The sequence below is a fragment of the Cyclopterus lumpus genome, chromosome 15 (genome assembly GCF_009769545.1).
Source record: "Cyclopterus lumpus isolate fCycLum1 chromosome 15, fCycLum1.pri, whole genome shotgun sequence".
NCBI classification, from domain to species: Eukaryota; Metazoa; Chordata; class Actinopteri; order Perciformes; family Cyclopteridae; genus Cyclopterus; species Cyclopterus lumpus.
In genome coordinates this window covers 21613580-21637854 of record NC_046980.1, presented here as the reverse complement: position 1 = coordinate 21637854, position 24275 = coordinate 21613580, and the positions used below count along the sequence as shown (strand labels likewise).

At 44.9% G+C, this 24275-nt stretch overlaps 1 protein-coding gene across 1 annotated transcript; it reads left to right on the top strand.

Annotated features, from left to right (window-relative positions):
* The first annotated feature begins 355 nt into the window (after positions 1–355).
* Positions 356–13936, top strand: pik3ap1 (phosphoinositide-3-kinase adaptor protein 1). Its single transcript, XM_034552083.1, has 17 exons — positions 356–586; positions 1202–1618; positions 2214–2458; positions 2681–2825; positions 2929–3071; positions 3669–3801; positions 4056–4252; positions 4336–4513; positions 4597–4659; positions 4740–4994; positions 5086–5142; positions 5821–6014; positions 6115–6187; positions 6307–6480; positions 7747–7817; positions 8967–9064; positions 13194–13936. The coding sequence occupies exons 1-17, from the start codon at positions 556–558 to the stop codon at positions 13309–13311; spliced, it is 2592 nt and encodes an 863-aa protein (XP_034407974.1). The 5' UTR covers positions 356–555; the 3' UTR covers positions 13312–13936.
* Positions 13937–24275: the final 10339 nt, after the last annotated feature.

The window sequence follows — 24275 nt, the reverse complement described above, 5'->3', positions numbered from 1 at the left end:
GTGTGTGTGTGTGTGTGTGTGTGTGTGTGTGTGTGTGTGTGTGTGTGTGTGTGTGTGTGTGTGTGTGTGTGTGTGTGTGTGTGTGTGTGTGTGTGTGTGTGTGTGTGTGTGTGTTTTAATACACAGAAAGCAAAAGTGCGTCCTACACAACAGACTAAAGGCGTTGTATTAATCTGTTTTCTGCGTCACTGTCTGTGCCTGAACTCAGCCAGCTACCCCTTCTTTGTATCCCCTAAATCACCCCCCCCCCACCCCCCCCCCACCCCCCCCCCCCCCCTGAATGATCCACAGCCTACAAGTGAATAATGCTATGCGTTACAAGACGTGCATTTACTCACTTCTTTAACCGTTTCAGGAAGTGGGGGCAGTGTCACCAAAATCAGGAAACCAAGTGTTGCTATTAATACATCTGAGCAGAGGGCTGCAGTGCAGCTGGTGAAAGCTGATGTTGTCTCAGTTGAAGAGGACAGAAGCTCCAGTGAACCTCAGACACCAAAAGGACATATTTGGACAAATGATGCCTTTCGTGGGGTGATTTTTGCACACTCGGCGACCATGGAGGAACCCCACCGCGGTGTTGGATCAGGTAAATACGACACATCTTCTACAGAGCAACGGTCTTTTTAGTCACTTTCACATGGTGAAGAAAATGTCTCGTTTGACGCCAACATGGATTGTAAACAATGTCTTATCATGAAATGTATTTTTACGCAATTTAACTCCCATTGACACTTCTCCGCGCTTCATGAAAGAAAAAAAAGAGGAAGCCGGCGTCTCGGCCTTCCTGAATGGTCAAATGAACATGAAGGTTATTTTAGAGTCTGACTTGGACCCACGTTCTAATTAAGAAACCCGGTTCCTGTCCCCGTTAGCGCTACAGAGGTGACCTGATTACACGGTAATGAGTCAAACTAAATTACTCCCACAGTGTTGACACGGGGCGATGTTTGCACTGCTCCTTGCCGGCTCGGCGCTGGTATGTCAAACAAATCGGACATTCACTCTCCAGCCAGTCACCTTGACATCCCCCCCTTTTCCACAGCAAACATTAGCTGCTGCCGCACAATATGGCGGGTGTCGTGTCATCAGTGGACGGGGTTGTGATTGATGGCACGTGGCAGCAGTGTTTAGGGAGCCGGCGATCGATGTCGCCCCGTCTGAATGCACGCTCTGTCCGTATACTGATCGTTCTGCTTTTCAGGGAAACCCGAACCGCACGAGCTGTTGATTCTGCACGCGGCCGAGGCCCAGGAGTGGGCGACCTACTTGCAGCAGATCTTGAAATCCTCCAGAAAGTTCCGCAAGCGGTCCATTTGGCTGCACGCGCTCGACCCGGACGCTCGGCTCCGCGGGGGCGACTTTGACCGCTTCCGGAGCTGCGGGTGCGTCGTGCTGCTCCTCACCGGAGCGCTCCTCGACATGCTCCGTGACCCCGGGGCGCGGGAGCCCCTGCGGAGGCCGCTTCGCCCGCCGCACCGCATGGTGGCGCTGCTGTGCGGCGTGTCGGAGGACGACGTGCCGGCGGACTGCTTCGAGGACTGGCCCAGCTGGAGGAAACTGTACGCCGAGGACGAGCCCGCCCTCTACGTCGCCACCATTTTGGAGGCCATCGCTGACAGTACGCAAAGCCCATCGCACTTATTGATTTGTTTGTGTGCCTCTGAAGACGTTTTTATTATAGCTGTATTTCTGAAGCTTCCCCTCCCCAACAGGTTATGACTTTTTTTTATTGTTCAGATAAAGCTGATTAGAGGTCCAAAGAGCAAACGATTACAGAGACGGTTCAGCCAACCGACAAAAACGCCACATTTACTGGTTTATGTGTTAAAGGTAGAACTATACGCCACTGCAGCAGACAGTTTCATACAGTATCTGACAAGAAAACAGGAAACGTTTGAAAATTGCTCGTCAGTCAATACTCAATACTCATACTCATCATCGTCATCTCGCCTTCCCAGGAACAATGACCTGGTTAATTAGGTTGATCCACAGGACTAGCAGTTTTCAGAATAGAACTGTGGTTTATCAAATGCCCCCCACCCCCCCACATCGGGTTGAGATTGTGTTAGAAGTTTCAGGTACTTCAGCATATCAAACTGAAACAATCGGCAGAGGAAATGTATTTTCTGTGCATAAACTGAGCCTTTAGCTTCCACTGGATATCTGGGTGAGCATGAAAGTAATTCATTTTGGATTATAATTCTCTTCAAAAGGCGGGCGACGGAAGGCCGAACATGTGGGCGAGGCTGTCGCTGCGTCAGAGCTGCCCGTCACAGCTGCCTCTTCCACTGAAAATCTCGCCACCGGTGAAACGGGGCAAGTGGCGTCAGGCGAGCGCCAAGAAGCCGCCCAGAGGGACGAAGAACCGGCGAGCGCGCCGGACTCAACAAGCGAGCACCCGAGTACACCCACGCAGCTCACCTGTCTCACCATTCAGCCAAACAGGCTCCTGTGTGGGGTAAGACTGCAGGGATTACATAATAAGAACATCAAAAGATAACATACGGACCACAGCTGCCTCCGTGCCGATACGTTGTGTAACTACGGTTTGATTCAGCACTAATTCGTACTTTTTGTCTCTTGAATTTCATTGAGTGAGATAGACGATTAACCCGTGGAAATATGCATTGATGAATAGGTAAAATAATCACTGAGAAGCTTTATCCATTCTATTTTCTAGGGACGGGAGACACTTTTTATCATTTTCACGCATAAAGCAGACGATCGGACGGCACCGGAGGTGGAGTTTTCATCTGAAAATGTGGCTCCAAAAAGGGTCCCGGGCACTGTGGAGAACGAGTACACTATAAGTGTCACTGCGCCTGGTAAGCGTCTCCAGAAAGTCAGCGGACCTTCAGCTGTGTGTTGGTGGCACCATCTTTAAAACTGCAATCCGAGATGACTGCGTGTTCTGTTTCTCCCCTCTAGATATGCCTGCCGGAGTGGTGTCACTCACCATGTACACTTCCCAATGCTGCGTCAGCTTGACGCCCGTTATGTTTTACACCAAGATGGGGGAAGTCAGTCGCTTTCTTGAAGATGCTGCAGATCCTGTGGACTTCATCTGCCAGGTGGGAGCCTCACGGCGAATCATCCTCCTTCGTTTCTCATTTGGCTTATTGCGTATTATTGGCATAGATATCGCCTCCTTTCAACACGTTGTGTTAAATACTCTGGCACACGTCCAACGATTGGAAAGAAGCCCCTCAATAAAAGCCAGAAGAAGAAGAACTGCAGCAGTAGGGAAGTGGAGGCAGCGTTAAATAAACCTAAACGTGAGATGCCTTTTTACAGGAAAAACCAAAGGCATCGAAGAGCCAGTCATCTGAGTCATACTTTTAATTGGGATCAACCAACCAGAAGTATTTTTTTTTGCCCACGACAATTTAGTAATTAAATCATTGTAAGAACATATTTGTGCATCGTTTGTGATCCGTATGCTTCCTCGTGTTGGATCAACAATGTAAGGCCTCTTTGTCATCGTATCTTTCAACCAGACGGCAGCAACAAAAAAAAATCATAAATAGACATGCTACGGGAACTGCTAACAAAATAAGAACACAAATAAGAGGAAATGTGTTGAAATGTTGCTTCCTGCATGAGGCCCATTATGACGTCAAACTTATGGATCGTATTTATAGCTCTCCATGTCATGCGTGTACTTTCAGGCCTTCGACTTGACGTCCAATGCAACGGAATCACTGGACAAAATGCTCACGGACTCGTTGAAGTCCATGATGCCTGCAACCGGTTTTCAGCTGTTTGGAATCAGACAGATTGAAGAAGACAATATGGCGGCATGTGAGTACAACACATGCCAAAGCTAATTTATTCGAGGGCTTTCCCCAAATATTTTTTTTGGGGGGGGGGGGGTGGCGACACAGATGTGCCGTTGTTGCAGATCTGTCAGGAGAACATATCTGGAAGCATCTGAAAGCATATCAGATCCACATCGGCTATGCCTGTTTTTGGATCTCGGAGCGTAAAAGCTTATTTTAGGAGTCAACACACAGTCTTTGGAGCATTTTTTTATCTGACTGCCTTTTGTCCTTCAGATCAGCGTCGTGAGGAGCTTCCCACGCTGCTCCACTTCGCTGCTAAGTACGGCCTGAAGAAGCTGACCACCATTCTGCTTCAGTGTCCCGGGGCTCTGCAGGCTTATAGCGTGATGAACAAGTCAGGAGACTACCCCAACACGCTGGCAGAGAAGAGCGGCTTCTTCCAGCTCAGACAGTTCATGGACGAGTTTGTCGTAAGTCCGGTGACGCGTCGCACGACCTGTCGGATGTGTTCACTTCACTCTGTGTTCACTCTCTCGTGTCCAAACTAACCCAGGAGACGGCAGACATGCTCAAGTCCCACATTGAGGACTCCATCCACACGGAGGAAGGTGCCGACGTGTATGAGCTGATGTCAGAGAACTCTCAAGATATCATGATGAAGTACTCGGGTTGCTCAGAGGACATATATGAGTCCATGCTGGGGATTGACCCTAAATGTGCAGAGGACCTATGTAAGATTAACATGGTTTTATTCATTCGTTCTGACAATGGCGACGTTGACAAAACATCTGGTGAAACAATTGCATTTTTTCAGACGAGGTGATGACCGCAGTAGACGAGAACCCAGAAGAAGCAATGCTGAGGAAGTTCTTCCAAGGTATGCGTTCGAAATATCTGCCTTTTTTTTTTTTTTAAAAGCAACATTTATAATATAATGTGGGTGAATGTGTCCTTCAGCGAAACCACATGCAGGTGTAAACCAGGACGACAACGACCGCCTTAAAAGTGAGGAAGAGGAAAAGGGAAGTCATAATGACTTGGATGAAGTCGAAGAAGAGGAGGATCCTTACAACGTCTGTCCGGAGGATATCTATGATACTGTGGATCCAAACAGCAGCTGCATCCCAGAAATCCTGAACCGCCCACCAGCCCCCATCCCCAGACCCGAGTCCATGTCTGATCTTGAAAAGCATCAGACCTACATCTCCAGAGGTATCGAGCGGTCTCTTTTTTTCTTTGTCCCAAAATCACATCAGATTTTCATCAAATAGCTCTCCATGCCTAAACGTCATATTTCTGACAGTGTTTTCAGATAAAGCTGCATCCCAGAGTAGAACGATGGAAACGGGATGTCCTGCAGGTAAAGTTTGAGTCATTGTTTCTTTAGTCAAACTGGAAGGAGCCAAACATAATTATGTTGATGTTGTAACGTACTACAAAAGAAGGTTAGTAGAACAGGCCGTAGAGACAGACACAGAAGCTCCAGTTTATTATCTTGTAAACGTTGTCTCGGAATACTAACAATGTGGCGTCAGTACGTCGGGGTGTTTTTTAATATATCACTAAAGTAATGTACGAAAACACAATCTGTACACCAATCACCAGTGGAATGTCACGAGTATATTTACTTAAGTGCTCGACTTAAGGAGAATGTCCACTCTATGCTACTTTATACTTCCACTCCACCACATTTGTTTGGCAGCTTTAGTTACCAGGTAAACCAAAACAATCTGATGTGTTATATCAGTATATAAAGTAACGTAGATTAACCCCGCCTTCATAGTGTAGAGAAAGATATCAAGTTATAATCCAGTAATGTAACATCAATTGTTCTAAAATACTGTTCCTGTTTAAAGTGGGTATTTTGAGTACATTTTGATGCTGGTTCTTTTACTTTAGAACCATTTTTGAATACTTCCTCCGCCACTGCATCTAATCGCCCGTACATGTTAACATTTCAGGGGTTTATTTAGGCCTTTCGTTGTTTTCTAGTAAGGCATGAAATTACATTTCACGACGACCTTTTCCACCCCTCCAGCTCAGTCTGGGGCGGACCCGCCCTTTCCTGATTATGACCCCTACGCTGGGATGAAGACACCTGGACAGAGGCAGCTCATCTCTCTGCAGGAGAGGGTGAAGGTGGGGGAGATCACCGTGGATGAGGCCGTCCAAGAGTTCAAGGCCTGGCAGTTTGACCATGAGCGCAGATCCAGCTCCATACGCTATCAGCAGGTAGATGCACGCTGTGGACTTCATGGGCGCTCAGTGCTGGTTGGTGGTCAATAAAAGGGTGTCTAACATGGGTGCTGTTTGGTTTTGTTTGTTTATTCAGGAAAATCTGAAGCGATTACGAGATAGCATCACCAGACGCCACAAGGAGAGAGAGAAGACCGGAAAGGACCTCGGTAGAATAATTTGACTATTATTTGAATATTTATTTTATTCATTGTGAATCAAATGGCTTGAATGCAGATCGTCTATTTAGAATAAATGCTTCAATTTGATGTGGACTCTCCCCTCTTAGACTATGAGATAAGTGCTCCGCTGCAGAGGAACCTTTACTGGGGCCCCAATGAGGCGTTAAAGTGCTCTGTGTACGATTCGGCACCCAGAATGGTGGCTCCGCCTCCTCTTCCTCTGGCGCCGCACAGCATCCAGCGAGGCAGCTGGCAGACGGGGAGCACGTCCAGCACATCCAGTGAGTCTGTTTGTTTGTTTGTTTGTTTTGTTTGTTTGTGGTCAGAACTGTAACTAAATCCAGTAACACCATCACCTCAGGGACTTCTGGCTCTCGTCACCACACAACCTGGTCACTTACAAAATGTAGACTCTGGTTACCTTAACAGACATTTTTGTTGTTTTAATTTGTCTAATAAGTTGTATAGTTAAAATGCTGTTTGTTTAGTAAGGAGAGAAATAGTTTGGTCAAATAAAATAGTTTATGATATTCTCCTGCATGAATTGGTGCCTTCTCTAGGGATGAAAATCATGTGGTTGCATATGACAGAATGCACTAAATTGCACCATTTATAAAAAAAATGTTAAAATCCCTTTTAGTGACTTAATGCTTCTGGCACTCATACAAATATTAAGAGTTCAGTGAATTTAGTTTATCGCCAGCACCACCGTGTACTCGGGGCCCTTTGCTGAGTGGCGTCTCCTCTCTCTCCCAATTACCTGTCTGTCTTTGGAGGTCCCAAAGTGAAGGCAACGAAGTCCAAATATGAATCATAAAAAAAATTAATAAGGACTACATGTCACTGAGACTTCATTGCATGTATTTTGGCATCCTAACACCATTGCTATTCCTTCTCTGACGGTCTTGAAATGCATCCTGATCCGATACTGGTTTCTCGCCGCACTGGGAAACTAGACGCTCACAAATTATTCTGAAGAAAGGATTCCCCCTCTGATCTCGACAGGTGTCTTGACCTCCAAAAGATGTATTTGACACTTTAGCATCTGTTTCCACTCCCTCTATGAATACAATTTAGATTGAATGGGAGAAAGAACAGAGAATACAAATGGGTATTTAGTCTCGAGGAGGTTCGCTCCTTATTCTCGACATTGTCTCTGAATAAGTAAATCTATGCATCAAAGACCAATTACACAACAGATTTCCTGAGAACCCCCCCGGAGAGCAAGTCTGCGTCAATGCTCTGCTCTTAAATGTTAAAATGTCCCTTAAACACTTATATTGGGCCCATATTGCATTTTTGAATAACATTGAATATCATATTTGTTAGTTGTTTTTTTTCCTTCTCAAACTTGCTTCAAACTAAAAGAAAAATGACCAGAAAAGTGCAAATGAATATGCTTTTGGATCGTTACACAACCGTAGCGTCAAAACGGGTATTTCGATCCACATTTGGTTCAGCGTCTTTCACCACAAGCGCTGACCTCGTCGAGGCTCAACATCACGTGTTTTCTCCCCGCATTGACCCATTTTTTTTTTTTAAATCAGGTACCGAGAGCAACCGACTCAGCACTCACAGCACCTTGAGCTACAGCAGCGGGACGGAGCCCGACTTTGAGGTGAGCCTGAATCGACAACGAGAGCATTTTCAGTGCAGACAGCAGTCTTTTTTTTTTTTTTTTTTTACATCAGAAAGGGTGACACTGGAGACTAAGATGCTCCATGATGGGTTATTATTGCTGCATTAATGTTTGTAAGCCTAGCTCCGCCCTCTCTTGTGGCGCTGCACGTGTTTGACCCCGTCCTCTGCACAAGTAACATGCACAACGTGACTAAATGTGCAACAGAGAGGGAGACGTAAAGGTCCGGTCTTCACTGTGATTCACTGGGCACTTCGGCCCCTCTGTTCCTAAAACAGATGTACTTATAATTTAAAAGTTATTAAAAAGAATCACTCTGCAACACCCACGTTTTTTTTCTTTCTTGCGAAATCTTTGAAGCTTGGCACGCACGGCCCAGCGGTTTCTCAGAAACCACCAGAGTGTAATAAGAACTGAACTAATTTAAACTCCCAACTCGTATCGCAAGTGTTTTTTATCTGATGTCGGTGGATAGGCCTGCGACCAACAAATATTTTCTTCTTCTTTTATTCATTCATCTTATTCATATTGTTTTGATACAAAAACGATTAGATGTCATCAATATGTTCCTAAAACCCGAGGCGTTGCCTTGAAAATAATATTAATGATACTAATACCCAAAAATGTCACACACGATATAGAACAGGAAATACTTTGCCGTCTACCTTTTGAGTCTAAAAGTCCGAAATGTGTCCATAGTTTACATATTAAAAAGGGTACGTTGACATCCAGACAGGAGCGTTTAAAACTAACGTACATTAAAAACACAATAGACGTTATAATAGAAGTAGCAGCTGGTACTCGATGGTGAGCTGAGGTGTTCTTTTTAATTCACATATTTTATGGCAACAGGGGCATCCTACAGATTTGTTTCATCGGCTCTAATAAGGGCAATAAAAGCCATAAAAAAAAAAACAAATTAATAATCCAAAGAAAAGAAAGTAAATGCAGCAAAAATCCTCACAACTGAGAAGTTTGAAATAGAGCGTGTTTGGCATTACTGCTTGAAAAATGACTCAAATGTTTTTGTCAATTCAAAAGATTGTCCAGTAATTGATTGTTTCTGCTGTGATGGGAGTGTCACGGAAGGTCGGCCTTATCGAAGTGTGTTTTTCTTTTATCCAAAAGGACATGACAGAAATTGGCCCCCCGCCACGCCCCGCGCGGCCGCCTGACGCGGCGCCCCTCACTTCTCCACCCAGGATTCCTCCGCGCATCCCGGAGAGGTCAGTCTCAAGACCGCTGGTTGAGTTCACTGACGTTGCAATGCGACGCAGCGTCGAACGATATAGTTTGACACAACTGTACATACAACAATGCGACGCAGCGTCGAACAATATAGTTTGACACAACTGTACATACAACAATGCGACGCAGCGTCGAACAATATAGTTTGACACAACTGTACATACAACAATGCGACGCAGCGTCGAATAATATAGTTTGACACAACTGTACATACAACAATGCGGCGCAGCGTCGAACAATATAGTTTGACACAACTGTACATACAACAATGCGACGCAGCGTCGAATAATATAGTTTGACACAACTGTACATACAACAATGCGGCGCAGCGTCGAACAATATAGTTTGACACAACTGTACATACAACAATGCGACGCAGCGTCGAATAATATAGTTTGACACAACTGTACATACAACAATGCGACGCAGCGTCGAACAATATAGTTTGACACAACTGTACATACAACAATGCGACGCAGCGTCGAATAATATAGTTTGACACAACTGTACATACAACAATGCGACGCAGCGTTGAATGATATAGTTTGACACAACTGTACATACAACAATGCGACGCAGCGTCGAACGATATAGTTTGACACAACTGTACATACAACAATGCGGCGCAGCGTCGAATAATATAGTTTGACACAACTGTACATACAACAATGCGACGCAGCGTTGAATAATATAGTTTGACACAACTGTACATACAACAATGCGACGCAGCGTCGAATAATATAGTTTGACACAACTGTACATACAACAATGCGACGCAGCGTCGAATAATATAGTTTGACACAACTGTACATACAACAATGCGACGCAGCGTCGAATAATATAGTTTGACACAACTGTACATACAACAATGCGACGCAGCGTCGAATAATATAGTTTGACACAACTGTACATACAACAATGCGACGCAGCGTCGAATAATATAGTTTGACACAACTGTACATACAACAATGCGGCGCAGCAAACTAATCGTATTGTTTTTGTCTGCCGTTCGTTTTAACGTTAACGTCTCACTGGTGACAGAAAGCCAATGGGAAACCAACACATATTTAACTATATGTTTACCCATATATACTCTACGGGCAGCATTTACAATAAATGATAAAGGGGAAACGCTCACCCACCAGTGAGTCGCAGCTGTGCATGAGGGAGGAAGCCTACGTGAGAAAGCAATAAAGGCATTGACGTTCACGCTGTGTGAAGATATATTTATCTTCAGAGGTGAGAACGGCACAACCTGACAACACTTGGAAGTGAAAGCTCATCTCAAAGTGGTCTAACGATAAATGAATTCCTATCACTTTCTGTGCAACCGACTGCAGAGTTACAGTCGTGTGATGGGAAATGGTAGAGGTGTTAGTATCTCTTTAAAAAGTGTGATACGTGAGTGTACTGCAGCAAAAGAAGGTATAAAGTCTGATGCACTTTTAGTTGGTTCAGCCATTGAAAACATTACATGTATCATGTTATAATGTACTGTGTGTGTGTGTGTGTGTGTGTGTGTGTATGTGTGTATATATATATATATATATATATATATATATATATATATATTCTATTTGCCTTGTTTACTTTCTCAGCGATACAGTTGTATCATACACAACAAGCAAATAAACTGACACCATATGATACTAAACAACCCGTACAATAAGATGCAGCGTATACGACACGAGACAGTACATTATGTATATATCATAACCTTTTCACGCGCCAAAGGATATTCAAATAAGCGGCAAAATGCTATAATAACGTCTTTGTGTTTAGAATCTGACTTTTAGACCGTTATTATGCCTTAGAAATGTATAATGTCTGTTGGGAAGCAGAGCTGTTTCTAACAAACAGAGCTGAAAACCCAAAGCCACAGTTACTGAACTCGGGTGGTGTAATCTGTGGAGGGAAGAACACGCCGTCACGCATCACAACAACCGACTAGACGTCACCTGTGAGTGTGAGAGGAAGTGATAACCACCGCTCGCTAAAACTAGAGATTCATAATCAGATCTACCCCGACACTAGCTGTTATCTACAGTACAAAATATATATATATTAATTGACATCCACACAATTTGTTACTCCACATAACTAAATGAGGCAGCAGCTAAATCATGCAAGGATGTAGAACACCCCCCCCCCCCCATTAACCCAGTTAAACCCCTGCTAAAGCTAACTAGCTTAGCAGAGTAGCATTACCCGCCAGCTGAGCGTTCAACACCTGATTCATGGGATTTGTTGTTGTTGTTCTTGTCGAGCTTCATTGTCCCACACTAATCAAACATTTAAATGTATTCAAATTGTAAATAGATTTATTGTAATGGTTTCAGTTCAAACTCCGTTCAAATGGATGTGAGAGCTGAGAGAACACATTTTGTTTGCGGAGACGTTTGCTCTTCTTCCTCTAGTCTCTTCTTCCCTATTTGTAGGTACCGTGTAGGTTCTATTGCGATGACTGTTATGGGTTAAATAATCAGCCTGGACAGGCATAACAAGATTGTACCTTTTTTATTATGCCTCCGCTCCGGCGATAGCCGTGGTTGCAGCAATTTGGCACAAACATCCATTTGGACTCAAGGATGAACTGATTAGGATCTATAGGTCAAAGGTCATTGGGACCGCGTAGGTGTGACTCAATTCAATTCTGTTTATTTTGTATAGCCCAATATCACAAATTACAAATTAGCCTCAGAGGGCATTACAATCTGTACACATACGACATCCCTGACCTTTGACCTCACATCGAATCAGGAAAAACTCCCCAAAAATAACCTTTCACAGGGAAAAAAGGGAAGAAACCTTCAGGAGAGCAACAGAGGAGGATCCCTCTCCCCGGATGGACAGAAGCAATAGATGTCATGTGTACAGAATGAACAGCATTACAAAGTTACATAAACACATTACATGAATATGACAATGTATGAATGGAACTCCAATCCATGAAACAGAAGGAGGTAGAGAGGAGGGGGGGCGGGGCATCAGCAGGGCCAAGGTGGGAGGCCGGCTCATATCGGCCCTAACTATAAGCACTATCAAACAGGAAAGTCTTAAGTCTATTCTTGAATGAGGTGACTGTCTGCCTCCCGGACTGAAAGTGGAAGCTGGTTCCATAAAAGAGGAGCTTGATAACTGAAGGCTCTTGCTCCCATCCTACTTTTTAGGACTCTAGGAACCACGAGTAGCCCCGCATTTAGTGAGCGCAGCTCTCTAGTGGGGCAATATGGTACTACAAGCTCCTTAAGATATGATGGTGCATCACCAATCAAGGCTTTGTAGGTGAGGAGGAGAATTTTAAATGTGATTCTTGATTTTACAGGGAGCCAGTGCAGAGCAGCTAATACAGGAGTAATGTGATCTCTTTTCTTAGTTTTTGTAAGTACACGAGCTGCAGCATTCTGGATCAACTGGAGGGACTTAAGAGACTTATTAGAGCAGCCTGATAATAAGGAGTTGCAGTAATCTAGTCTGGAAGTAACAAACGCGTGAACCATCTTTTCTGCATCTTTTTGAGACAAGATGTGCCTGATTTTTGAAATGTTACGTAGATGAAAAAATGCAGTCCTTGAGATTTGCTTAACGTTGGAGTTAAAGGACAAGCCCTGGTCAAAGATAACGCCTAGATTCTTTACAGTGGTGTTGGATGCCAGGGAAATGCCATCTACAGAAACCACATCACCAGATAATTGATCTCTGAGGTGTTCAGGGCCCAGTAAAATAACTTCAGTTTTGTCTGAGTTTAACATCAGGAAGTTGCAGGTCATCCATGTTTTTATGTCTTTAAGACATTCTTGAATTTTAGCGAGCTGGTTGGTCTCCTCTGGTTTGATCGATAGATATAATTGAGTATCGTCTGCATAACAATGAAAGTTTATGGAGTGTTTCCTGATGATGTGCTTATCGAGGATTTAGTGAAGTGAGTTGTAAAGTCAGAATTTCAGGGATAAATAAATGGCCCGGCATATTGGATGAACCAGTAGTTTCGAAGTCTGGATGTTTCTGTTTCTATGTGGCAAGAATTGGAAGTCCCAGTCTAGCCATCCTTAGCTGTACATCTACGACTGCATCCGTGTCGATGACCTTACTGTCTGTTTCTCGCAGGGTGCCAGAGAAGATGCTAAACGAGCGCTACATATCCTGCCCGACTCGAGCACTTCCTCAAAGACCCAGCCAGAGACCCACAAACTCGGCCCCCCCGGTACCTCGACGCCTGCGCTGATTGACACGCGTCGGCTTCAGCTTCTAAAGTTAGGATTATTTTACAAGGACGGTGTGTTCCACTGTAAAGACAATGCGAATATGAATGAATTTTGATTTTAGTTATTTTCATGTATCGGTTTAATTGAGTTCCCATAATGTTTGTGTGTCGGGGGGCGGAGTGAGTCTGTGATATCCAGTGGTGTGGTGTGTTTTTACCGTAAAAACATGTGTTTTACCTCTAATAACCATGGGACATTTACAGATTTGATTGGCAACTGTAAAGTAAACATTTTCTTATTGAGCTTAAGTTTAATGTGTTAGGGAAAAAGGCAAATAATTGGTTTGGTAATTGTAATCTTAATTGGTAGTGTGTATCCTGATAACTGAGTTGAACTGTTTTATAATTATGCTGGTACATAATTGCAAGTTGTTTTGGCATTATATTGTACTTATTTTACCTCAAATGATGTCACTGTTATGCCTCTGAAAGAACTTACAGTTTGGTTGTGATATTTGTATATCTTTCTTACATCGATGATAAAATAACCTTTTAGGAAGTACATTCTTTGTACATCAGAATTTTTCTAACTTCTGAATTTCATCATAAAATATTATAAAAAACGTGTTTATTTTCTGCACTTGAATGTGTTCTCTTAATTGGCTCTTTTGCAACCAGTATTTGTATTCTTGTGCAGTATGACGTTTGGTCACTTGATGGCGCTCCATATTCTCTTTTTGGATTTCACTAACATTTAACATGAATGTGCAAACTTTAGATTTGTAAGCACACAGCAATGTAAAGACATTTCAAATGACTTCACTGCTATGAATATGAAAGAATCTTCCTGGCTGCCAAATCGTTCCCCTCTAAAGCTGTGGGGGGAGAGAGACACTTGTATAAAGTGAGAGAGAGCGTCGCCAGCTGGGACTTCTGGTCAAAACTTTCAAAATAAAATCTTCACCGGTAAAATACATAAAACCATGCTTTAAATTACAGGGTGTGCTGTTTATTGAATAATTCACTATGTATTTGATTGATAACCCAGTGCAGATGTTCAGTGTAAAAGATTATTGACAATGTGATTGTAAAAAAAGTGTGCTCCAGTCAAAGCTGATCAATGACTCTCTGCATTGGCTGTTTTAGATGGTTCAAGTGACCTCTGACCTCTAATGTAAAGGCTGTGTTCATGATGATAAACCCTTTGGATATTTTTTAATTAATTAATTATCCGTAGTTCCCCTCAACTCCACTGAGCACGTCGGCATCTTTAGCTAATAGTTTTCTTCAGCTTCACGCTGCTGGGTCGAGGCTCCTCCGTCACTACCAGCCCTGTTTCTGGGTAAAGCTAGCTGTTAGCTAGCTGCTAACAGTTAGTGAGCACGGCGCGTGCGTTTAGCAGCTAATTCTTTGTCAGGGCTCGATGGCTACGACACACGAGCTCGTGGGAGTCTATTCGGGACTCGTGTTCATCAAGTGGTATGACACGGGACTCCTAATGATGTCACATAAGGCCCCCTGTTTCCTGGAGGCCTTAAGGTAACTAGCCCATGTGGTAGCCATGTTGTTCAGCCGCCTCCAAGTGGCCCAAACAAATACAACAATAATAACGCTCCATCATACCAGGTCGAACACTTTTAGTAGCTGCAACTTTTTTTTTTATTACAAAGTGACTTGAGTCCAGGTCTTTTATTGTGAAGAGGCGGTGGCCCAGCCCCCCGTGCAGGTTGCGTAGTGCGGCGGCGTTGACGCAGCCTCGAGCCGGTGAGGGCTGAAGCGCTGACGGGACGCCGGTGGAGGGCAGAGCGCAGCGAAGTGTGTCTGCAGCGGCGGCGAGCTGAACGCTGGATAACCGTCACACGGAGGTAAGCACGCTCCTGCTCTGCGTCACTGATGCTGCGGCTCTGGTGGTTTTCTGGACATGGGTTATTTATTTACATGCCTACCTTCTTTTTTTTTTTAAACATTTTTAGTTGCATCTTTTTAATTTATTTGTTAAATTGGCACCATAACAGCTGACTGTGTGTTATTACCGTGTCGTGCACAACTAGCGCCACTTCATGCATGTGCCTGAGTCACCACTCATCCACTTAGCGTGCGTTCAGCAGACTTCGCCAGGAGAGAGGCGCTCTGCGTTGGGACGGTTACCGCAGTCCTCACGGGGCGACCAAGCCAAATGCCCAGGAGGCGAGCCCCATGCTCCAGTCTGACTCGACATTGCCCCGGTATCATTTCTTTAAATGACTGAATGAATCCTTCCATATGAGGCGGTTGTTTTCTTTACTGGTGGCAGGTTGCAGAGAGCCTCATCGGCGACTGTCCCAGTGAGTCACGGGGAGGCATGGGGGAATAAGGCCGTGACATCGGGACCGTTATGGACGCGTGTTATGCGGCACGAAGGTGTGAGGAGAAAAAAAAAAAAAAACAAGTTCGTCGAGGAGCATTTCAATATCTTTTTTTTTTTTTTTTTTTAGCACAGTGTTGTCAGATGGCACCGCAGCCTTTTTTTTTTTCCTCATCGGATAGATTTGAAGGTGGAGATGCCTTGAGGAAAATATAAAAAACAAAAGCTCAACACTTAAAAACATTAGCATTAAAAAGCCCCACAAAATATCCGAAACGAATAATCCATAATATACTTTTTTTTTCAAGTTTTAGGTTGTAGTGTGTGTGTGTGTGTGTGTGTGTGTGTGTGTGTGTGTGTGTGTGTGTGTGTGTGTGTGTGTGTGTGTGTGTGTGTGTGTGTGTGTGTGTGTGTGTGTGTGTGTGTGTGTGTGTGTGTGTGTGTGTGTGTGTGTGTGTGTGTGTGTGTGTGTGTGTGTGTGTGTGTGTGTGTGTGTGTGTGTGTGTGTGTGTGTGTGTGTGTGTGTGTGTGTGTGTGTGTGTGCGTGCCTGCCTGCACCAGCAGCTGTGGTGTGTAACTGCACCATAGTATTAGTGTGTAGTCTCTGCAGCTATTGGCTATTGACACAGTGGACCTGCATGTTAAACTTCCTGTTCCAGTCTGACAGGTCCGCCTGAGGCATCATAATGAACTGCATGTGACACGAACAACTGCCTCACAGCACAAGTGTGGACCTATATAGACACGCAGACAATCAAGTATACTGACCCTTTTGTTGTTGCTTTTGCAGCGCTACAAAGCGCGGACAGAATAGGCCTTTTTTCTTTCTTTCTTCCCACACAAAATATTTGACAGAGAGGAAGCTCTAGAGTGTGAAATGAAACATGGATTAGGAAAATATGAAAAACAAATGCTTCACTTCAAAACATTATCAATAAAAAGCCCCCAACAAATACTGGAATAATCCATAATATACTAATGTCCTTTTAGCACATTTCAGAATATGTCTTAGTGCAGCGTTGCGCCTCCCAGTAAAATAAAAATAAGCTCCACAGTCGTAGACGCAGCAGACGTAGGCGTCTTGTTCGCCTGCCTTTTCGTTCATTATTTTACTACAATGGTGATTTTATGGTGAGTAACAAGATGCTACACAAGCGTGATGAAATATTAACCCACGACACAAATAATTCATCAACCGCTTCGAGGACGGAGGCCTAAGTCCTAAAAAAGAAATGTTTTTGCGATGTGGAATAAATATCTCTTATCCTATGGACACGTTGGATAGAGATAGTGTTTCTAGCCAGTGTTTACCCAGAGACAACAGGGCCTCAGTCAGCTACTCGTTAACAGACAGTGTGCGTGCTCTGCTCCGTTTTGTGGAACACTATTTCACTCTGTTCACAGATACTACCGAGTATTATTAAGTCAGTGGGAGATCAGATGCGTGTGAAGCAGACCTCGGGTTGTTTACGTTCAGCGGAGGAGATTTGCGAGTGGAAATGGAAGTCCTATACGGTACCTATAGTGGCTCCGCCGGGAGCTATTTGTCATTAACTCAAAGAGCAGCCGGACCCCCGAGGCCCACTGCAAACGCCCCCATTTACAGCAAATCATAATCTGAACTGTGTGAAGCAGAGTTTTCGGTTGAGATTGACAAAACAAAAAGTAGCACTTGAGTACTACTTAGTATCGAGGTGTTTCTGAGACAACGAATCAAGGTCACCGTGTTGCATCTCAGTCTTATTGAGCTGGACGAACAGAAATGATAACCTGTTGAGTAAGCATGGGGACCTTGTTGGGATGAACCCAGCACACTTGTTAATATTTCATGAAGCTTGTTCAGAGTCAAGTTACGCAGGCCCCCCGAGATTTGAGAGCAGCGACCCTCGGGGACATGAATCTCACAAACTGAATTTCAAAGATTTACCAGAGGAGGTCGGCCTCCTTTTTTTCCAAGATGATCTCCGTTTGGTTTGGAAATCTGACACCAAACATTGGAAAAGATGAACAATACAGTGTATTCAAGTTCAATCAACACGCACGCCATTAGAATTTGCTCGCTGAGGCCAAACGAGCGCCTCTTACCTGACACTTTGACACATATGAGAGAGATATTGTCTTCACTGCACCCATGTGTTCCGAATGAGAGTCATCTTGAACAAAACTGGACAATAGCAGACATGATTTAATGATATTAAATACTCTTCTTCTTGGTAAATCTCTTAAAATCACCCTCATTTATTAGAGATCCGCCCAGTGGAGCTGGGGGTTGGTGCGACGTGGACCAGAGCCTTGTCTTTGCTGTGAATTACAGATAGCTTTAAACACCAGGTTTCTGTTTTCACTCATCTTGATGTTACAACAGGTTGCTTAGCAACCCCCATCTCCCCCCCCCCCATGCAGTCGTCTGGTTTCTCCATCTGCTGCCATGGGCTGAAGTGGATGGTAAAGTGAAGTGTTATGCTTTGATTTTCCAAGGTTCGTGGCACAAAGACAAGACCCCCTCCCCTGCCCCCCATCAGGGTCGCATGTAAACGAGGCAGTGAAAAGACAATTTATGCTTGAGGTGGATTTTAAGAAGCACTCCACCCCCCCCCCCCCCATGTTACATGTGACTGGTGGGTAAACAACAGCAATCACCACGCCAGTTGTTGGAATATACCCGCATGTGTCCTTGCTCATCATCACACGAACCGGACCAGAATTAACAGGCGACAGCGATGCGTGGCATGTTTATAAATCACTCACGACGAACAATAATGAAACTGTAATATCTGCGCCGCCAGCTACGCATGAACCCGGGCCGTTGTTGACGGAGTCGAGTCAGACGGGGCCGGCATTCCTGAAATAGACGGATGATGGAGACCTGGCGCGCGCTCCCTTCACACGAAGATGCCTTTATGGCACTTTGAATTGCTGGATTATCACATCGCCGTTCATATTCACGTTCAGCCGCCATATCCTATGACTCAATTATCAAGTGGTCCTGTCACATAGGTGCCCAGAGAGCTATATTTAGGGTCAAAACATCCACACTGCAGGGCTACTTGAGTATTCTGTTTAACGTTCACCCCGTGATTCTCACTCCTTGGAGTGCAGCCTGGAGCCCTTCGCTGTGAAGATGTATCACCCTGGGTAAACTGTCAGCTCACTGGCATTCTTGTTCCACTGGCTCTAAAAGCCTAGCAGGGCGCGTTAGGAGCGAGGCCGCAGTCCTCCCCGAGGACCCTCACACCGTGCTAGCCGAGTGTCCGTCTCTCCCCCCCCCCCCCCCGTCCCGGGGATCTGGCCACGGTCACGTTCCAATAACCGTCGGGGGGTTCTCGTGGACACGCTGGCAGGCTGCGAGGGACTCTGAGGGGGGCCCCTCTTTTTTTTTGTTTTTTTTGGTGCCTCAGATAAAGGATATTTTATGCCTAAAGGTCACAAACATGACGGCGATGCCATTGGATCCCGACAAACTCGTTAAGTCTGGGAAATTTCATTAGGTGAGCTCGGAAGAATGAAGCCGTCGAAGCGCCGTTCATATAGACTCGGCGTAATCTCCTCCATTATCAACATGAATGCGTAATCCTACCTCGAGGCCCGTAATGACTGCGGCCTTTAAGTTACATACATTTCCTTTTATGCTGCACTTGTTTGAAATGAACTTCAAATAGCTCGGTCGAGGAATGTGTAGAATCCCAGGCTGCCCGGCCAGCGTGGAGGCTGTTTATGGAAGAGAGTTGGAAGGGTGGGTGGGTGAGTGTGTGTGTGGGGGGGGGGGGGCTCTTCTCAATTAGGGGGATAAGCTGCTGCTCCGGAGCGGCCCTTTCGAGCCATGTTTGGAGCTATCTGGTGGGATCCACGCACGGCGCTGGACAGCTTCGCTCCCCTCTGCCATTTGTTGACAAAGCAGAAGCCAAGCGGCGTTACGCAACACCCCCCTCCTCCTCCCCCCCCCCCCCCCCCCCCCCCCCCCCCCCATCCAGAGCAGCTGAGTGTGTGACGAGAGCTCTTTTGTGTTAACATGGCTCACTTTGGAGGGGGCCTCTGACCGCGACACAGAGACCCCCCCTGTGTGAAACCCATCACAGGGGGGGTCTCTGTGGATTTCACAGGGAGGGGGGGCAGATAGAATCTGGAGCCTGATATTTGTTGCTGCTCTGGTCCACTGGACATTGACTCGTTAAGCATTCCTGGGGGGGGGAATCAATAACCCAAACAAATATATGTGGTCAGATACATTTGTTGGATACCATCTAATAAGATGGAAGTTCCTTTCTGATCACAGCCACATAGAAGCGGTCATTTTATTTAATTTATTACGGTCATTTAAGATGATTCTTGCTATTTTATTTATTACAATAAAGTGACAATCCCATCTCTTCCCAATCCACAAGTCACTCGTTCTCTTTCTTTCCAATAGTTAGAGGAGAACATTGATGCCTGTCTAATGAGTGTACGCTCAATATGAAACCAGTTAGCTTAGCTTAGCATGAACGGTAACTGTAACTCTTTTAAAAGCCCACTCACTATCACGGTTTATCCGATTTGGTAAATTCGTACACAAACAGGAAGCTGTGCTTTTAGGAAAGCCAGGCTAGCTTCATGCTAAGCTAAGCTAATCGACAATGTAAAGACGCACTCTTTCCTGATTGTCTTTGGCTTTCGAACTGATGGCAATTAGAAGAGGTTTTTTTTGTCGTGGAAATGATAATGAATATAACTATTAGTTTTTTACCTGATATATTTCAAACTGAAGTATCCACATACATTGTATCTTAATAATAAAAAAGTATTTATTTTTAAAGATTAGCATGCGGTCAGTAAAAGTCACTGCAGTCGTTCGTCATGCAGTATTAAGACCTCGCGGGCGGTTGACTCATCCAGTAGTGAATTCCAGCCGTCTGTCTGTCTCTCATCTATTGGCCCTGCTGGAGCTTTTTCCAGAGGGGTGGGGGGGGGGGATTTTATATGGTGGTCTGCACAGTTGTTGAGTGGGTGCCACATTCCCAGGTGGCATGTGGTGACGGGTCCATCTGGGCACGCCTGTTGTCAAAAACAAACAGACCCCGTAACATAGCGAGGGTCAAGGTCAAAGCTGGGACCGTCACCGTCCAGACAAGACCCTCAAAGCTGAGCCAGACGCCCCAGGAGGCTTCAGAGGGACCTGCTGTACGTGGACTAAGGACTCGCTGTGCCCATCATTCAGTAGGTAATGAGCCTCCCGGTCCACAGTGACGTGTTGGAACGACCGTGGTCTTGTTGACAGTTGCTTGTTTTGGCATTTTAGTTTAGTGCATGAATACGAATGGTTTGTTGGGTTTGTGAATTTGGGGTCTCGAGACGACCAGGAGACGTCTGAGATCGGGGCTTCTTTTTGTTTTTTAAAGAAAACATCAACATCTTGCGTGATTCTCATCCTGTTCTGTCTTGAGACCGCTGGTCTAATGTAACAACGTCAACCCGACAACGCTGTTATCTGTTGAGCTCCTCGGTTTAACTTGCTATCTCCTTAACAGCATCATCCATTTGTCGGAGACATTCTCCAAATTGAGCCCATTTTTGAAGAAGAGACAGCCAAAAGCCTCTCAGATTTGATGATGTTGCAGTTTCACAGAAGTCGACTCTTATTAGCCTGTACGGGACGTCCCAGAGCCCTCGCTCCTCTTTCTTTTCACGGGGCTGGATGGACGTCATTTTTTTTGTCTGGCTCTGCTCTGAGGCATCTCTTCCTAAAAAGGGGGGGGGGGGGGGGGGGGGGGGGGCGTCTTTGCTCTGGTGTGTTTATACAGCCAGTTGAACACTGTCATCTTCCCATTATCTATCACATGTAAGAGGGTTTAAAGACTCTTTATTCTGTATATACACCATCTCGGGGTTCGTATGAGGACACAGCGAGTTGAGCCCCTCCCCTGTGTAAGCACTCCTTACAGGAATGTCCGTTAAGGGGGGGGGGGGGTTTAAAGTTAATTTTATTCTAAAGGGAAATAACTAAAGTTCCCGATGCTCGGAGGGAACAAGCTCCGCTCCAAGACTGGAAGAAGTTGTATAAGGTTTGCAGCTTTGTGACCCCGGGGGGGGGGGGGGGGGGGGCTTGTTTGGTATCGTTCCCATTTTCCTTCTTCCATTTAGGCCTATTTTTGGAGATTTCCAGCTGGAACACGAGTCCTCTGTTCTGCAGGTTGGCTTATTTACCGCCGTGTGTAAACACGCCGTCCCGTGCTAACTCGGAGTGGCACGAGCACAGATACAGACTTTAAAAAGCACCTCAAGTTTGACACCGTCCAAGGAATTCTAGATGGATTTGGCAAGTCCTGCTTTTTCTGTCCCCCATCATCTGTGTGCTCCACTGACCGTTTGAGTGCCTTTTTTGTTTGTGTGTTTGTGTCTCGACTCAATCGGCATCTGAAATGGGACGTCTCCTAAATCGGTCGTGCTGGCCGAGCTCAACAGGAGCAGTGGGAAGTGTTTCACAGCCAATTTCCGTGGCCTTGGTGTTGCCTCCGCATGCTCTACTGATGCAGCTCCGATTAACATATGTTTGTTCTCCCTCACGTCCTCCCCCTCCTCCCCCTTAAAGGGGAACGGCGGATTGCACGTTTGAATTGATACAGTTGCTTCTAAAGCGTCCTCCAAATCCAACTCGAGGCCGGCGAAGCGAGGAAGCGCTCCGACAACTGATGACAGAGTCACCATGGAGGTTAAATACAAAAAAAATCGAATCATAACACACAGAAAATACCATTCCCTAACTCATTTTAATATCAGCAAGGTTATTTTTATAGCAAAGAAACCATCCTTCTATATAGTAGATCTTTGTAACGCCATCAAAGCAAGCTGTCCCATGAATGGTGCCGTTAAAGCTGTGAACGTGTGATTGATTACTAATAAAGTATGAAGTCTTGTGTGTCCCGGATTGGATTTAAACAGACCACCGCCTTCCCGTCCGGCTGCATTGTATCTGGTTTCGGTGTGAAACCCCAAACCACCGTACGAACCCAATTTCATTAGCTGTGTACGTTCCCCAATGACGGCTCTCTTTCTACAGCCAAGGGATCTGCTCTAGTACTCACATCTTGCATAATACAAAACGCACTATGTTCCTATTATTATTATTATTATTATGTTTCTTTTTCAATTTTATCCCTGTCAAATTTTTTTTATTTCATTTGACTCTTTTCTTTTCTTTTGAATGTTTTTTTTCCTTTTCCTTATTTTTGATTATTGCTCCAATCTCAAAATTACAATCCGATATCTTTTATGTCCTCTGTCTTTATATATTTCTATATATATAAAAGGAAACGAGCGTTATTGCAACGATAGGGCGCGGCAGCAAGGCACTGGCCTGGTTACCACACTTCCACATTCGCTACATGAATACTCAACGTTTTAATATCGCACGTGTCGGTCGGGGATGGAGCTTGAAAACCAACAAAGCAGCCAGAGGGCATTTCAATAACTTAACTGCCCTGTACAAATATTGATATTGACTGTGGCACGTGGTTGTCTTCGCTGCATGTTTTCCGCGACACTCTCTTCCTGTATATTCACACTCTTTTTATGTTGGGTTGTCCTCCCAGATATCAGGTTTGTTGAATATTTGCCTCCTTGTGTGTCTCCTCCAGGGCTCTCCACAAGGGGGCAGCGTGAGACCGAGCACAACTCCCCGTAAGTCACCTTGCTCACACGGTTTATGAAGCAGGAGTCTCGGGGTCCTCCCCCAGGGACATTTTGAGCTTCAAACTCTTAATTTCCTGCGTTCTGGTGAATTTCTATGCACCCATTCTTGGTGGAAATGACTTTTATTTATGAGAAGGACAATTCATCATCTAATGCAATGCAGAAGGCTCTCAGGCGTTCTGTATTGCTTTAAAATATTTGTTCACCTGTAGATTAAATATTTTCATTTCATATTATCTCTGCTGAGTCAACACGATCTACTCCTCCCTCTTTTGTGTCTTTTGTCTGGGGAAGTAATCCCTATACATGATACATGATGTATTTTTAATGAGTTAGTTTTAATTAGTTTTAATGTGTTTCAGCACGATTTCTGCTCATGTTTAAAACTCGATGCACATTCAAAGTATATCCTACATATCTGCGTGAAGTCGTAAAATGTTGAGGATCGAGTCACAACTTTAATCTCGTAATATTAAGAGAATGAAGTCGTCATTTTCATAATATAAAAAGAAAAGTTTCCCTTAAAGTTGTCCCACGTCATTGCTTGTAATTTTTGCTTACTAACTCTACTTAATTATGTAAATTCCATTCCATTTTTACATTACATTATCCGAACCGCTTATCCTACTCAGGGTCGCTGCAGCCGATGCCGGCTGACGTGGGGCGAAGGCCGGGTTCACCCTGGACAGGTCGCCAGTGTATCTCAGGACTCGTATAGACACAGACAACCACCCACGGCCACATTCACAGCTACGGGACAATTAGAGTCCAATTAACCTGAGCTGCATGTCTTTGGACTGTGGGAGGAACCGGGAGAACCCGGAGGGAACCCACGCTGACACGGGGAGAACACGCAAACTATTCTGTAAATGTTTAAATCGTTTTTTTTTCTTTTTTCTCACAGCTTACTGGAGAAACCTTTTCAGTCCAACGCATTGCTAGAGACAGCTCAGTAGTGGCTGGATATTTGGTCGGG